The 17,326-nt window shown below is 42.3% G+C and overlaps 1 protein-coding gene across 2 annotated transcripts in view; it reads left to right on the top strand.

The window, feature by feature from the left end:
• ADAMTS17 (ADAM metallopeptidase with thrombospondin type 1 motif 17) overlaps positions 1-17,326 on the top strand; it is a 172,125-nt gene that overhangs the window by 24,010 nt on the left and 130,789 nt on the right. For both annotated transcript variants that reach the window (XM_034066234.1, XM_034066235.1), the window contains exons 4-6: positions 88-260; positions 10,954-11,037; positions 11,512-11,669. In XM_034066234.1, the coding sequence (XP_033922125.1) occupies positions 88-260; positions 10,954-11,037; positions 11,512-11,669 (415 nt within the window). The remainder of the gene's footprint in view (positions 1-87; positions 261-10,953; positions 11,038-11,511; positions 11,670-17,326) is intronic.

Raw genomic sequence — 17,326 nt, forward strand, 5'->3', positions numbered from 1 at the left:
CAACCTGAATGTGCACAAGAATGTTTGTTGAAGAGTGTAAATGTTTTATTATGATCTGCCAGCCTTAATAAGGATTTTGACTTTTAGAAAAGAAGAGACAAAAGAAGATGAAATCAACCAGTGACTGGAGGGAGAGAAGAAATGCCATTCGACTCACCAACGAGTACACAGTAGAAACCCTGGTGGTGGCAGATGCTGATATGGTCCAATACCATGGTGCAGAGGCTGCCCAGAGATTCATCCTCACAGTTATGAATATGGTAAGTAGGCATTTTTCTCTCCAAAGAAGACCAGATCATGTCGAGGTAGGTTAAAGCTAGCTTCCTTGACAGCTGAAATGGGTAACTGTTTTGACCTTGAGGTATGAGGAAAAGTTTAGGTTTTCTTGTGCCATGTGCCTCTTCTCCCCCATCTCTATGATTCCCTGTATTTGCTAAAGGACACCACAATGAAAAACTTTTTTGAAATTGAAATTGCAAGTTTTCATTAGGAAATATTCCATAATTGTTGAAGAGTGGTATTTTCTGCCATGTTTTATTATTGAAGCCAACAGTCATAATGACTTCCAGCAGAAAACCTGCATTTCACTTAGAAATACTCTTTACCTCTGATTTTTGCACAATGAAAAGGCTGCCTCCCTTGGTGTGGAAAACATGGCAAAGTCACTACCAAACTGCCAGCTGATCCTATTCTTTTCACCCCAGGATCTCTTGGGCTGCCTGAAGTGGTGCTGGTCACACCTCTGAATAGTTGCAGTTGGGCTTTAGAAGCATTCTAGAACTTCTGCAGGGAATCTGCCAGGAGTGACGAAAGCCTTTAGAAACTGCAATCTCCAATGAAGTGTGGGTGTTAATTTGTTAGCTGGCCTGGTAGTTTAAGCCTTCTGTCTCAGTTGATAAGGGGACACAAAGCCTCCAGCAGTGAATGCTCTCTCACTCGTTGCCAGTGCCAATAAAAAGATAATGGCTAAATTGGATGTGGACACTGAAAACTCTGCTCAGAGACGGCAGGGGTCCTTCCAGAGGCATTTGTGCAAGAAAGTCTTTGAGGAGGCTGGTATTCTTCTGCCCATGCTATTTAACATCCAGGAACAGTTCATTCTCCTGATTACTGATCTGTTGTTGTTCACAAATAGCAAATTAGCTCTGAAAAGAAAACCCCAGTTCTTAATAGTAATTGACTGGTCACACTTCCCAGTGAAGAGCTGAGTGATGGATGCTCAGTGCATAATCCAGCCATGGGACAACAGCTTTTTGAAAGGTCTTGTGTTCTGTTAAGCACTGGTGTGAGGGAGCTCTCCTGTAGCGAAATGCTTTGCTGATTAAGCACGGAGTAACTAGTCTTTTTCTGTTAACAAGCTGCTTTTCTGTGTCACTTCCTCTACCGTTTATTTTGCCTTTTGGCATGCTGTGACAATAGTCACTTAATAGGGCTTCATTGTGTCTCTACATTTATTTGGATTGATTGGCAGGAAATGTCTTCTTGCAACAAACCCATTCATGTCGCCATCACTTCAGGGTCCACTTACTGGCTTTCTTGCATTTTAGGATGTGTTTGCTGGCAGTACAAGAGCCTTATTCTTCTCAAAGCCACGGTCTTCCAACCTTAAATTCACATACCACTTCTGTAGTGAGCAGGCAGGGCTTAAGTCCAGCTCTGGACAAATCTGCTTCTCAAGTCACTTCTTGAACAAACAGAAGTCCATAATCAGATATAATGTACAGGTCAAAACTGAGTTTCTTCTGGTGTCAGATGTTTGGGACCTCAAGGGGGATGATGGTGACTTTTTGTTTGCAGTAGTAGCCCAGAAATCTGTTGCCTCCTAAAATCTGTTCTACACTGATAATAACAATCTGCTGTTGTGTCCCACAGTTGTGGTGGGGCTGGGACAGGGCATTATACATGTGAGAGCTTTTAAAACATGTATCTGATCATCTGTCTTGATTATTCTCATGCCAGAAGGTTATTTCAGTGTAGCCATTAGTGCTTCTCTAGCTTGTTTGGGTCGAGTATGCTGATAGACCAAGTCCCAGACAAAAGATGACCATGAATCCTGTTGTCTGTCCTGGACGAGGGGTACTGCAGAACAGCTCAGCAACATCTGCTTGCCAGGTGTGAATATGTATGTGTGGGGAGGTGCTGATAGATGGGCTGGGTTCTCTAAACCCATCTACTGTTGGGTTAATATCGAAGCTTAGTTTCCAACGGATTTGTCTGATGGACTTTTAAGCTAGGTTCTGATGCTGCAGTGTGAGCTCACACATTTATTAGGCACTAGAGAATGCACGTGGAAGGGGACTCTTGGCTGAGGAACACATTTATCTAACATCTAAGGTGCAAAGTCCAGCTGAAACACTTCCCGCTGTTAAGTCATTTTTCCTAGGGACTCACCCATGTGGCTTTTCTGATGTCTGATAGGATCTGAATTTATGTTTCAGCTTTTCAGCCTCCAGAGGAGCACTGACACAGTCTCTATCCTTTGTCTGGCCACCTACTTTCCCACACTTGTAGGAGCATATCATCTTCCACGCCTCTGCCTCCCTCGGGAAACTAGTTGTGAATGGCTGGCAAGATCAGAAGATACTAAAGAATAGTAACAGACAAACACATAGATGGCATCATTGCATAAATCCTTTATTCTGAGGCTATAAACCAAAGTGAAATTCAAGGAAATCAAAGGAGATTTTCACATTTCATTTGCCACAATGAAAGCTGATCTTTATCCCAGCAAAAGAGGCTGAGGGACAATTCAGAAAACGTATTTCAGGAAGAGAGATTGGATAGTCGTGTGGTTTAGATAGGGCTTAGCCAGACACTTCACTCAGCCACTACTCTTTTGCTAGCGCCTGAACCAGCCATGGTCAATCTTTGTGTGATAGTATCTCATGTGTAAAGCTGCTATGAGGAATAGCACAGCCCTAGGTCCTTAGGGCAGCATCTGTTACATTCTCCTCTGGTGCAGGACCAGTTGTGCTCTGTATAACATGCAGATGAAGGTCTCCTGGCTGCTTGGGATCTTTGTCTCCTGCCTGCCTCAATACTTTTGTCAGCCTTCTGTGGCTGTTACTTGGGGGGCAGGATTTGCCCCATGATATTAGGCAGTACCTATTCAGCTATGCTGCAGGATGGCGGGCTGCCTCTAAAAGAAACCAGAATGTTAATTTTGGCTTGGAGGCTTGCATTTAAGCAAATAGAACATTACTGGTCAGGGGTATATTAACTTCTCTCTGTAAGCCATTATGTTTACTGTCAAACCACAAAACAAGCATTAAGAGGTCTTATTAATGCATTTTATATTTATAGACATTTTAAATAAAGTGATCTGCCTTAAAGTATTTAATATCTATTTATGTTACAAGAATTTCTGAAGGGAAAAAAAGTCAGCATTACAAAATACTGGTTTATTGCTCCCTTGGTAAATGAGAATCTCAGGGAAAAAAACCCCACCACCCTCCTCTAGAATAACAGCTAAGAAACACAGCAAGCCCCTTTTGCAGCCCAGAAATAAAATAACAGCTAGTGCTTAATACAGAAAGTGCTGTGTTTTTAATAACATTCTGTGGTTCTGAATATCCCCCTGAACAGAGAATAGATTCACATTAAAGGTAATGTTTTTTTTCTGAATATCACTGTAGAGGTGCAAGCTCTTCATTTACTAAGCTAATATTTGAAGTTATAAGACAGATTTTTCCAAGATCGTGGAAGAATTTCCCTCTAAGGTACTCTGTAATATAGAAGTAGGAACAAGCATGGCCCCAGGGCTTTGAGTTGACATTTTTTTAAGTCACCACCTCTAAAATGAAATCTCTTCTTGTTTTCTGGCAAGATATTTGGTTCAGCACGGTTTTGCTAATGAGCGGTTCCTGATGGCTTTGTGGTGATAAAAGAGATAAGCTGATAAAGTTGTCAAATGTCACCATGTACATCTGCAGTTTTAGTGAGGCCGTGGGTTTATGGGCATCCTGGATACAAGGACATAAACAGGGAGAGCTAATAGTAGAATTATAGAAATGCAAAACCAGCTTCATAGGTGCTGATTTATTTTAACAAGCCCCCTTGTTACTGAGCTTTGTACGGTGTTGCACCGTTCACATTTCAGTTCTTGCCTCCCCTTTGCATCCTTTGCCTTTAGTGCATCTCCTGTCCATGCCCTTCTTCACTAGCCACCTCTAAATTCCCAAACAAAGTGCCTTTGTGGTAAAACATGCTTATTTTGCTCACCCATTCTGTTAGCCTGGCAACTACAAACTCTCATTGCATTTCATCCACATGGAGGCTGTTTGGGTGGATGTTCTGTTTCTTATGAAGTTCTGTCATGCTCTTGCAACACATTATGGCTTCACCTAAACTGAACTGTGGGTTTCTCAGCCAGCAACCAGATGACCAATGCACTGGCTTTCTCTTTTCCTTTCCGTTGTGTTCCTGTGTATCAGCTTAAAACAGCTGCTGTTCTGGCCTTGGTTCAGGAGCAGGTTCTGAAGCATGAGGTATCACTGCTTTCTTGAAGGAGTTTTATGCTTTGTTTCCTCTTGTGTTTTCTGTTCATCCAAGAGAAATGGCAGTAAGACAAAAAGGAGATTCTCTGTCCTCATAGCCAGGCAAACTGAACTGGCCTCTGCTGGGTCTGGTCTTCATGACTTACACTTCCAGCTTCCCATAGGGAACTCCAATTGCAATGACTGTGAAGTATATGATAAAGGAGGTATGAGACCCTTTGTAAAGTTCTGTTCATGACCATTGTGTTTTAATAATGAGGAGTAACTGGTTTTGGCTGCTGCCTGAACAGCAAGTTATGAATATTGGCTCCTTGCAGTTCTGCAGAGCTTCTTTGCAAACCAAGTCCCACTCAGACTGACCCTCTGAGCATTTAAGGACAGAGATGTCTGACTTTCCAAGACCACAGCATGGTAATTTAAAAGCTGCTTTCTATGGGTTTTTTCTCCCCTGAGTGCATTTTTGGGGGGGTTGGAATAAATTACAACTGTGGCTTGGTTTTGAGCTTGCCTTTTTCTGAGAGAATACAGCATTCAGGGGTAGGTTACTGTAATGTGTGTTAGTTCTCCTGCAGCTGTTGCTAAGCCATGCGATTAGTGTGGAAGCTCTTTGCAGCAGCAAGCAGTAACTTGAAGTTAGTGATCCTTGGGATGTTATTAAGAGGGAAAAATTTAATGTTGTTCTTTAGGAATAATGCTGGTTTACTCTCTGAGGACTCATTTTACACTCTGCAGATTGTTTTTCATTTGGATTTCCCCTGTGAGAGGGTTTTTTTTTATGTTAAAGGAGTAGATAAAATCATTTTTATCATGCATGCATTGATGGATTTATATCTGTGCTCTTGGGGGCTGGCACATAAAGGCTCCAGGGTTGCCACTGATTATTGACTCCCTTTACCCTGATCTGGAATTTTCATGATGGGAACAGGGAAGTGAAGGAAAAGGATGTAAGTATTTGATTACAGTCTATAGATTTCCCTTTGTCACTCCAGCAGCCCCAGGAGAAAGAGTTATGTCAACTATCTTATATGGAGCCATGAATATGTTCTTTTTCATTATATTTAATGTGGTAATTTGAACGTTTGGCTTCAGGTGGGTGTTAGAAATCCTATAGCACTTTTCAAAACAAGTGAAAGACAACCTCAGTAACCCAACCAATGCTTCTGCTGTCCAAATGTCATCCAGCAGCCAAGGCAATGAGGAGGCTCTTACTTGAGTGCAGTGCTTAAGGAAGAAAAAAGTCAATTTACCCTCAGGGTTGCTGTTCTGAACTCCAACACATCTGAAACACACACGTCTGCCTCCCACCATCCACCTGCAGAGGGAAGCTCCTGAGAATTAAAGATATTAAATTAAACTAATGTAGTTTAGTTCCTCACTTATCCCAGTTCCTCGTGTCTAGGTTGTACTTTATGCATGCTGGGGCAGGCCTGGACAGCTTATGCCAAAGCTGCATTTATTCTGTCCCTTCCATGTCAAAGCTATAAGGAGAAAGAAAGGCAGGAGGAATGCAAACAGAGGGAGAAGGGTGGTTCAAGCTTTTCTGTTTTCTGTAGGGCATTCTGTATTGTAAAGCTGTGTCAGGGAAACACAGATGAAAGAGGGAGATGTCAGAGATGGGCTTTATTCTTCTGCATTTCTCCTTCCATCTTTCTGCTTGCTTTGTATGACTCTTTACCATACCTCTTTGTTTCCAAAGCTCACTCTCTACTTTTGATGTCACCTCAAAGAATGGAAGTCAATGAAGCATGGAAATTCACCTGCATTAGGGCAGCTGGTGGTCATGACCACACTTGAGCCATACTGACAACTTTTCACATCTCTTCTCTTCAGCCTAGTGACCAAGAGCCTCCAGTTAAGCTGGTTTCTGGCACTGTGGTGATGTCCTAAACCACTAACTTGTGTATTTTGTTCCACAGCATGTCAGCCAGTCTCATCCAGCTCACACTTGTGTTCCCAGCTGCCTTATTTATTAAAATGCTTCTAAAATACCCCAAATATTTCTACTTTTTCCCTCTTGGAAGCAGTCATGGAAGGCTCAAGGGTGTGTGATGCAATTCCAGGCTTGAGGAAGGGTGGCCCATGGTATTGCGAGTGGGAAGGGAGGTGCTGTGAGTCAGTCTCTCTGTTAATGCATGTTGTCCGTGCAGCAGGAAATCTTGAGGACATCTGCTGCAGGAAATCCCATTCCTGCTCCCCTGGTACCAGTTATCTCAGCCCACCTCCCTTGGCATGAGCAGCTCACATGCCAATGGCAGCCTGTGGGATGGCTTGGACATGCTGAGTCTGGGGGCGATGGTTTCCTTGTAGGCTGGTGAGAAGGGCAGAAGGTGGTTACTATCATGATGGAATCTGATTCCTAGCAGGAAAGGTCTATGGATTTGGATTCTTTTATTTATTTGGATTCTATTATTTATGGTAATGCTTCCTTCAGACACAACCTACCTCACGCAGTCTGGTTCAACACCGAAATGGCTACCAATAACCTGCACTGAACTCACCTCATTTGTTCATCAAGTCACTTCAGATCTGATTGTCTCCTTGCTGAGGTTTCTTGTAGCTTTAAATACCACAATTTGAGACCATTTGAGGTTTAACTTAACAGGACAATGCACTGTGCAGTGGGGGGGCTGCAGGGGCCGCTCTGAGGAGAGCCCGGAGCTGCCTCACGCGGGACACAGCCGGTTCCGGCCGGTTCTGCGCTCCTCACACCACAGGAGCCGGTGAGGAGAGCTGTGGTGCCTCTGTGGAAATGAGCTCAGGAAAGGGCAAAAGGCTGCTTAGGCTGTGAGGGAAAACCACTGTGAGTGTATCCCAGTCATGGCAGGAGGAGGAGGAGTGTTCCTGGTGCTGGAGCAGAGGTTTCCATGCAGCCTGTGGAGAGACCAAGGTGAGGAGATGGCTGCCCCTGAAGGATATTGCAGCCTGCGCAGAGCACCCTGCACTGGAGCAGGTTTTCCTGACAGGAACTGTGGCTCATGGAGAGGATCCATGCTGCAGTGGGGAGAAAGTGTGAGGAGGAGGAGGAGGAAGAAGCAGCAGAGAGGAGCTGTAATGGACTGACCACGGCCCCGTCCCTCACCCTGGGGTAAGGGGGCAGAGGAGTCAGGAATGGAGCAGTGTGGAGCCTAGCAGAAAGCAATGGGATGAGGTGAGAGGAAAGCATTGTATGGAGAGAAACAAATATAAATTAGAACAAGTTATTCTAATAGGCAATAAGTTAAATTTTCCTCAAGTCAAATGTGTTTTGCCTGTGAGGGTAATCGCTAACCCTCTGTCTGTACCCATGTAGCATGTCCTTTACTCAGTTAATGAATAAGAGCTGTTTGGGTGGTGACATTTCCTCATGTGGACCAATTTGCAGGCATACTTTTACATCTGCTTTCTTGCTAATTTGCCTGCAGATCTTAGCTCATTTTGAAAGACAAGTTTATTTGTGGGTGGGTTGTGAATAGTTCCCAGCTAAATCTATGTACAATTTTCTGTATGAAAATATGCAGTGGGCTTTTTGTTAACAGGAGAAGAAATAGAAGAATATAAAGAAATAGAATTAAAAGAATAAAATAAATAGAAGGCAGGTGAAGCTGGAGATGTCTCTCTGCTCTTCAGCTTGGTTCATGAAAGAAGATAGGAAATTGTATGCATGATATTTGGACAGTGTCCTATAGTTCTCGTGCTGGACCATCTTAAATCACAGTGCTAATGTCTTCTTCAGTTGAGCTTATTATGATGACACTTTAAGTATTGAGAAATAGTGCAGAGTTGCATGAAACAAGCAGAAATCACTGTTCCTCTGATAATTGTCCATCCATCCCTGAGGAAAAACATTTGAAACTTCATTAAGAAATTATTTACATTGAGGGTATTAGCTATCATGTTTTCTTGCCTCTTCTCAATAATAAATCATCTAGGTAGATTTGTTCTTGCAGTTAAACAACTCACAGGCACGGCCAGAATATGCATTGCTGCTTTTGCTTGCACCATATCTTCAAAATCCAGCAAGCTGTCTATCCTAAAACATCAGGAGAAACATTCCCTGCTAATACACCTGGACTTGTGCTGCAGCAATAATTAGCAACCTGTCATTATCAGAGTGTGATCAGCAAACACTTTGGTGTCAGGGAAGTTATGGTATGTTTACCTGTACACATGTTAAAGTACTGACTGCAGTGCAAAGGAACCAGTTGGACTGCATTGAAACATCTCCCCCTTCATCCAGTCAGAGGTTATGGACTGAAAAGTCTGGTTCAGCCTCTGAGTGGGGGATGGATAGAGAGCTAACTGGAGCAGATCTCTGATGAGAGAGGGTCTGTTTAGTGCTTTAGTTGTGATGAAGTAGAACAGCCACTTGTACCAGTCAGGCTTCTTTAGCAGAGCGAAAGGTTATTGTTCCTACTAGGCAACACAAACTAGCATCAGTCTGGGGCTGCTTTGAGCTCTATTTAAGAAAATAAGCAAACAAAGCTTGGATAAACAAGCAAAGTAAAGCCTCTCTTGCATGCCTAGTGTCTTTTGGTTAGTATCCAATTGTTGCTGCTGCTAGCTAGGTTTAGCTCTTCTGAGATCACTGGTGGATGCAACTACAAGTGCATTCAAAGTTATCCTTAGAACAGAGAGCATTAGAGAAAAGGAAGAAGGGCTTACAGCCTTCAAAGTGACACACTAAACTCTCCAGCAGCTGGTTCTTGCAATGCAGGTTTTACCTTTTGAAATCAGTGGCATTTGGATCTCTCTGTGCTGGGTCTGGAGGCAGACAGCTTGTCTGCTCTGGTGGAAAGGCAAGCACCATCATCCATTAGGCTTAATGATAAGAACTTGTTTGCTGTGCTCATTTTATGAGTAGAAATGTTATGGGATGGTCAGAGCTAGCAGTGAGCTAGGCAAATCAAAGGCATCTGTGACAGGTAAAAATGTTTGTTAACCTCTGGAGTGGTACAGGAGGATTGATTTGATCAGTGTGATGCCCCACTGACCCTCTCAGCTGAATGTCCAGGTCTCCATTTACACATAGGTCAACTGTCAGAGCCCTTCTCTGCAAGTGCCAAGTTTATCCCCTGAAGCCCATAGTAAGAGGCTTTAACTTCTCTACCAACATATCCCCGAGCTAAGCAAATAGTACCAGCACTTGTCTGCGTTTGTATACCAGCCTCAGGGAAGATAAATGGCTCATTGTGCTCATACTGAAGGTCAGCGGGTCAAATACTGAGTAGCGTCTGTCTTGCAATCTGTGCCTAAATTATAGGAAACATTTATGTGTGTGCTTAAATCCAACCCCAAACACTAAGGAGTTTAAGAACACCCTTACACTGAGCACATTCCTGAGTATTTGCACAAATAGGAAAAAAAACCCAAACCAAGCATTGAAAACATAATATCCAAAATGTGTTCATGTCTTGGTTTTTTATAGGAAGTTAGCTGAGCCTCTGTGATACTTCTAGCCAAATGAGCTGTGAGTAAGGAATACAGCTTACCTGGGGCCAAATCCTGCCTCCCATTAGTCAGGAGTCTCTCTTCTGTGGTCTTGGGTTTATTTTCTTGACTAAGTAGGGAATACAATATTCATCCAGAGGTTCTTATGTGGTGTTTACACCTTTTTAAAATAAACCCCTCCCTCACCTTTTTTGATATAGTCCATTTAAAGCAGTTGTACACAGAGAAATGGGTGGAATAAAATCCTGGCATCAATTAAGATGTTATGTTCTTAACCCATAAAAACGAGGTGAGGTATCTGAGCTGGAATGCAGAATCTGGAGAAAGCAGTAAGGTAGTTTCCGGTGCTATTTTTGTATTTCCTGAGGCTTGTGTCATTATGTGCTGCCTTATTACTATTCTCCTATATAAGATATGAAAATAACAGAGGGAAATTGCTTTTCCATTCGATTTCCTGAAGTCTAAAACACACCATTATTTCATCTTGCATTCAGATATCTCTGATATTTAAATGCCGAAGATCCATATTGTTTGGGTGCTTCGCAGAGTATGTCCATGTTCCTGAGAGTCTGGTTTATGCTTAGATTTCCATTGGAATATTTCACTCCTTTCTACTTTTTTTTGTTGTTTCTCTTGTTTATTCCAGTTAAAAGTATCTTTCCTTCTGCAACTAGCATGTGTAGTTTTTACTATGTTGTCTTATTTTTCATCCCTGAATGCTGAATCTTGCTCAGATTAGTCCCATTGGTCAAGTGGTGAAGCCCAGTGTGCTAGGGCAGGAGCAAACCTACTTTGTTTTTCCAAGTGGCTTGGCTACACTGTAATGTGTGGAACTGTTAAGAGTAGTAACATAGTAGCACTTAAAAATTCTTGATTTTATTGAGTGTAGTATCACAACCCTTTTGGGCTTGTTTTGGGTCATTTTTTAAGGCCAAATGCCTAACTATAGTTACAATTAGTTCCTACAATTATTATTAGGTCTCTGTATTCTTACTGATACACTGTGGATGTTTTCTTTGCATTTTGACAGGTATACAACATGTTTCAACATCAAAGTCTTGGAATTAAAGTCAGCATTCGAGTGACCAAACTAGTGCTGCTTCGTAACCGTCCTGTAAGTTCTAACTCATCTTTACCCTGCAGCTGTGGTTGGACTGTTGTAGTCTCACAGGCAGAGCAGAATCCCTGTCTGGGGTGGGGAGTGGGGTATGTCTGGCTACATGATCTCCAACTATGAGTAGTGTCTGCCACATTTTACCATGTGGTGTTAAAGGTGGGAAGTGTGGGGGGCTGTCAAAGTGAAGGCAGCTTCTTATACAGCACTACATTCAAAAATCTCTTAAGTCTGGAGAGTATATATATGATAGCAAAGCCATATCATAGAATGCAAGGTTGGAAGGGACTTCAAGGATCATCTGGTCCAACAATTCTAGTCCCTAGCTCACTTGCTCAGATGAAGCTGGTTTTGAACTTTTTGTTCTATCACATCTGTATTTTTAAGCCTCTGAGTTTTCATTGGAGGTCTAATGCTTTATGTAAAGAATGTGACTGATATTTATTCTTTTGTATCTCTTTTTTTTTCCAAAAGGCAAAGTTGTCCATTGGTCATCATGGAGAGAGGTCTCTGGAGAGCTTTTGTCAATGGCAAAATGAAGAATATGGTGGGGCAAAATACCTTGGTAACAACCAGGTTCCTGGTGCAAGGGACGACACCCCTCCCGTGGATGCTGCTGTGTTTGTAACCAGGTATAGTGAGGATTGGTTAATCAGTTTACTTCAACCACTAATGGCCTATAGTCAGTGATGGGTTTATGTAGTCTAGCAGTAATCTAAGAAAAAGATCTGTTGACAATGATACATGTGCTACCTAGATGCTGTGCACATGGCTCAGATGAAAGGGGCTTGTCTTGTTTCTGTGATACTTCACAAGGTTGTCCAAAAGCACCTTTCCTCTTGAGCCACAGTGTTGTCATAGTCATTGTCAGGATACTAGTAGGATATGGCTGTAGCACAGGTGTTACTGTTTTCTCACACTGGCTGCTGTAAGTTGGAAAAAAAGTGAGGTTTTGGAGCATAAACCCTTCTTCCTAAAAGAAAGAAGCTGTGAAATTGAGAACCAGCTGAGAACACGTGCTCTGTGTGTAATTAGGTAAGAATCAGCTGAACAGCCTGAGAGGAGCAGACAGTGTATCAGTAGTGGGGATGTCAGTAGTGCTGTATATGCTAGAAAAACACTACAGCCTCCCCACTTCTCCAGCAGATTAAGAAAGGAAATGTCTATACTGTAGTTCAATGTCATTTACCACTTTCACCTTTTTTTCTCTGCCAACAATGTAGGTAGGAATACATGTTTTTGCATAAACTGCCATTGTGATTGCAATAATCTCCTGGGTTAATAGTCACATTGCAAACTACCCGTGGGATTTTGGTGTGTGTTCAGTAAAATAGCTGGTGAGCAGGGCATGGGGCCTGCAAAGTTCCTAAGAATGCACCTTCACAGACGTGTGCAGCTCCCATAAATCCATGTCTCTCCTCTGTATTCAATGTAGTCCAACCAAGCACTTAAGCAGATACTTAACATTTTAGACAGGGTGAATAGTTCCTTTGAAGTCAATGGGCTGTACATCCTGGTTATAGTTGAGCATATACTTCACTGGACTAGAGCCTAAAAAAATAACATTTTTGCTAAACTCATCTTGGCATCCAGTTGTCCCACATGACAAGCCAGGCATACAGAATCTCTTCTGATGTGCTCAAAGCACGTGGTGGAGGAATAAGCAGAGCACTTCATCTGTGCAGTCTCTCTGCAGCCTATGAAATTGAATGTCTAATGTCAGGCTAAATGAGTTGGACTTGGGCTTCTGAGAGAATTGTAGAAAGACTTTATGAGAAGAATTGTTCAATAGATTTTCTGGGGTTTGCGGTCACAATACCTGGAGAAGTATAGGATTAGCTGGGTTAGAAACTAGCTTCAGATTGTGTGAGAAAGTTCAGTCTAGGGAGCACATTGCTGTGCATCAGAACAGCATTCTTCCTGTTTGATAGGCCATCAGTGTGTACTTGTGGTCTTTTTCCTTTCTTCTTGCTATGTCTTGTGATCCTTAACCCATCTTGCTTCTGCTGCATTGAAGATACCGTGTTGCTTGGATGACTTCTGTCCCAGCAGCCTGATTCCTGCATCAGGGAAATAAGGCTTTCTACTCTTGGCATTGGAAGTGTGTGTATGTGTGTGTGTGTGTCCCTGGACCCTCCCCAGACTGTCCAGATGGACCACTGGTAGAGGATGTGGGAGCAACAACATGTCCAGCACAAGCAATTGCGCCAGAAAAAGCAGAAGCTGGATTTTCAGCAGCTGCAGCTGCTTTAGGACTAGAAACATTCTGTAGGGTCAACCTCTGAAGAAATCCCTGTGGTTCCAATCTGGCTGTGCTCGTCTGAAACACCAAGGCGCACTTGTCTTTTGAAACTTCACCTCTAGCTGATGTTCCCCATGCACTCATCTGTATGCAGAAGGAGATTATCTAGATGGTAAATATCTCTCCTGTGGGATTTTGATAGTATCCCCTATCAAGTTCTAGGAAAAAGGCAAACTATGTCTGTGAAATAAGACGTACCATTGTCCAGTTCAGTAAATAAATGAGACAGTGAGAATAATCTGTTATAACCCTGAAGGTCTGAGTATAGTGTTATATATAATCTGCCTTTTCTTGTTCAAATTCTGGTTTTGAATTTGCAGAAATTCAAATCTTTTGTCATGTATGGATAATGTACTTCATTTTAATGGGCAGCTGGCCAGAATAACTTCTCTTTGTGGGATCTGTATCTTCAGTGATCTTAGAAGTATGTCTCATTGGAAACATATCCCCCTTCTTGATCTGCATTTTGCATTCCCTAGGAAATCTTCAGACACTCTGACGTTCTCCCCACCTCCTGGCTTCAGGTGCTTGGGCCACTTACTAGACATAGCAGAGAGAAGAGTGACATAACCCTGACAGGAACAGCACTTAGAGCTGTCATTAAGCAAAGACATGGGTTTATTTTCATGACATAGTGGTGTAACTTTTCCATTTGCAGCCTGCTCCTCCCTTCCACATTTCTCCAGCCTTTTGCCTTCCTTTTAAATGGGCAAATGAAGCAATTCAATGTGCATTGAGAAAACTGGGTGCAGAGTGCTACTAAATGTATATATGGATGTGGAAAGTTTTCTTTGGCGGCTGTACCAGTTTCCTCTGTCCTTTAGCTTTATGACCCTGCAGGGTGAAACTGGTCAAAAGATGTCATTTGAAGGATGCTGGGAAGGGGCTGCTAAACAGAATGCTTCTTATTCATGTTGCACAGTTCAGCTACTGTCCTTCTTCCTTGCAGGAAGGACTTGAATTGCAGAATTTAGCTTAGCACAGTTAGGTATTTTTTTCCAGTTCGTGTGAGCCAGATGGAAGAGTGACTGTAGGAGGAGTTCTGAGCTCTTCTTTTCTGGCCATTTTTATTGAACAAAACAACTGACTTGTTGTCATTAATTTAGAAGAATTGTTGAAGTCTGCTAATGGAAACTGTCTGCACAAGAGCAGTTATCTACCACAAGTGATAGTGACTGAGATTTTCAGAGGTCCCTAGAAGATGAGAATATGTGTCCTGCTTGATTCAGTCAGGGGCTAAAAGTGGAGAGTAAAATTGCTTCACAGCTACAGTGTGTGAGTTCAATGTATTAGCTGAGACTGAATATGGTAAGGTCAGATCTTGGATTTGAACTTCAGCTTCTGGAGTAAGAGTTTTGCTCCAACATAGCTCTATAAAAGATTCTCATAACAAAAGGATGTCTCTGTGATAAAAGACATTGCACATGCAATTAAAGTATAATTTTTATAACTTTGGAGTGTCATTATAGTATCATTCATGTCAAGCTCTCATGTAAAAAATATAAATGGAGTCAAGTTCAAAAACACACCAGGGACAGACCTGTGATTGATACCTTTTTTGAAAGCAGAGCAGTTTCAGTGCCATGATGGGGCCATCTTACCTCACTGGTGTAATTGATCCACAGGTGAGGTAGATCTTTCTTATAGTGTTTTCTCCCCGCTGGTTGCTCTGTTTGAAAGGCCTGTGGAGTTTCAGTATATAGGTTTTGTGATGGAGGGGCTGTTTGCCTTTGAAAGAAGTCAAAGCTCATTTGAGACTAAAGACTTGGATGTGCTTTTCTGTTTGCCTAAAGAGTTTTGGGGTAAAATGTTTACAGTAGGTCTGGAGGATTTAAATTTTAGAATTTTGGTACTTTGAATAGAAGGATGGTGTCTCTTGGACTTGTGTTTATGACAGTTTAAAGGGCAGGCTGAGGAGGTTTCATACTTGGAGGCCTGCATGCAGTGAATTGAGCAGATCTAGTTATTTCTTGCTGACCTGTTTCAAGTCCTTCCCTGGCCAGACAGCATCACAGCACTCTCTTACAGACAAGGAGTGTTCTGCCTCTGTAGGAGAGTCTGCAAGTTTGCTGGATCATTTACAAGGCCCCTCATTTTATGGCATGATGGTAATTTCTGTAGGGAGCTGCCTGAAAATATCAGACACCTTTCAGTGTACAACAGAGTGCAGGAGCAAAATTGCTGTACTTTATTTGCAGAGCTGGCTAGCCCCTGCAAAGAGATGCTTTTCTAGCAATGGCCTCCTGCCATCTACTAATAGTTCAGCTATCTGTTGTCACAAGAAAAGCATCTGTTTGATTTACCAGTTTATATAACATAATAAGTCCTTAAATAAACCTCTGTCAAGTTGGCTCTGGGAACTCAAGCAGGCGTGTTTGTGCCAGCTCCGTCAGGAGACTGTCATTAGTCTTCTCTGGAAAGGCTGGAATGCCAAGGTGTCGAGACACAGTCAGGCTGTAGTGAAAAATGAAAGCTGGGGCTGGTGTGTGGTCGTAGCTTCCGATTCTGTTTTGTTCCCATCTGATTTTTTAACACTTCGGTGGTTGTTACGGTTTTTCTGCATTTAAGCATGGTTGGTTTTCAATGTCTGCTTAACAAAAGCTGGTAGAAGCTGTTGTTTCTCTCCTTCCAAGCCCTTGACAACTTGATTTGTGACTTTCAAAGGACTTTGGTGTGAAACATTTGGGCTCATCAGCCGCAGTCCTGGGCCTTAAATCCCTTTTTCTATAACCCTAGATTTCATATTTTTCCTCACAAAGAAGTATTTTTGATCTTTCCCTATTTTTATCTTTCTCCAAGTGTTTTCTTTTTCTAAGTATTTATCTTTCTCTAACTATTTTTAATCTTCTCCCTGCCAAACTCTTAAACTCAGACTCCCACTGGGCACTCAGACATTTCAAATATCACACTCCAAATGTACTAATATGATTCTCTCATAGCCTCCCCACAGGGTGAGGAAAGCCATAATGATAGAGATTATGGTTCCTCAGCTTCCCTTGGGAACTCCTGAAATGTTTTAGCACATGCTTTTCTCCAGCTTCTCTTCATAGCAGATCACATTGCAAAGCAGGTCTGGTGAAGATAGCTCCTAAAAGTTTAGGTTGAAGTGCTTATTGAAATGTATTCAAACCATTAGTTTAGTTGTAAAATACTTTTTCTCCCACGCTTGTTCTCCTGTCATGAGGAATCTTATTTACATCTTTTCATGTGAAGTATCATTGCTTAGATGGTGAACTTCAGGGCTTTTTATTCTTTCTGTTTCATACAGTTCCATGGATCCCTGGTTGATTTGTGGGTGTCAAGGGCACAGGTAGTAGCTCCTCCTGTCTTGATGAGATGTGGGGGTGTAACAGAGACCAAATGAAGTCTCTCGAACTTCTCTGTATTGGGTTCCAGTCATAAAATAGCAAATTGGACTGTAATGGATGTAGCTGAAGCCAATTGATGTAGCTGAAGCCTGGCAAATCTTGACGTTCTCTTCCTTCTTCCTTGTTAGCATCAGTCTTCTCTGTTAAATCCTGTTTCTTTCTTGTTCTCTACTATACTAGTGTAAGAAGAAAAAAACCTGAAGAATTAAGAATTTCTGGCTATACGTATTCAGTTCTGTGTCTCCAGGCAGCGCCCCCACACGTCTCCTCCTCCCACTTTTAATGGTGCTGTTACATCACAGGGCGTCTTCTTTTTGTTACAGTTCTGTTGTGAAAATAAGAGGTTCAGTTTTAACCCAGTTGCAGAAGCCTGACATCACAGAGTGAGGCAGTGCTCTTTTACATGCTGAAGTCTGTTGATTTGGGCTGTAGTATATGGAGCTGATTCACATAATTGCTGTAATCTCGCAGTAGCAATCAGTGCTATCTGTGTTGTCATCATGTAGCCTGCACAGCAGTTGTAAAAAAACCCTCAAACCTCAACACCCATGATATGTGAGTCATGCATCACTGCTTTTCCCTAGCCTCAAGTCTGGAGGCACAGGATACATTTCACTTC

Source organism: Melopsittacus undulatus, chromosome 9 (genome assembly GCF_012275295.1).
Source record: "Melopsittacus undulatus isolate bMelUnd1 chromosome 9, bMelUnd1.mat.Z, whole genome shotgun sequence".
NCBI lineage: Eukaryota > Metazoa > Chordata > Aves > Psittaciformes > Psittaculidae > Melopsittacus > Melopsittacus undulatus.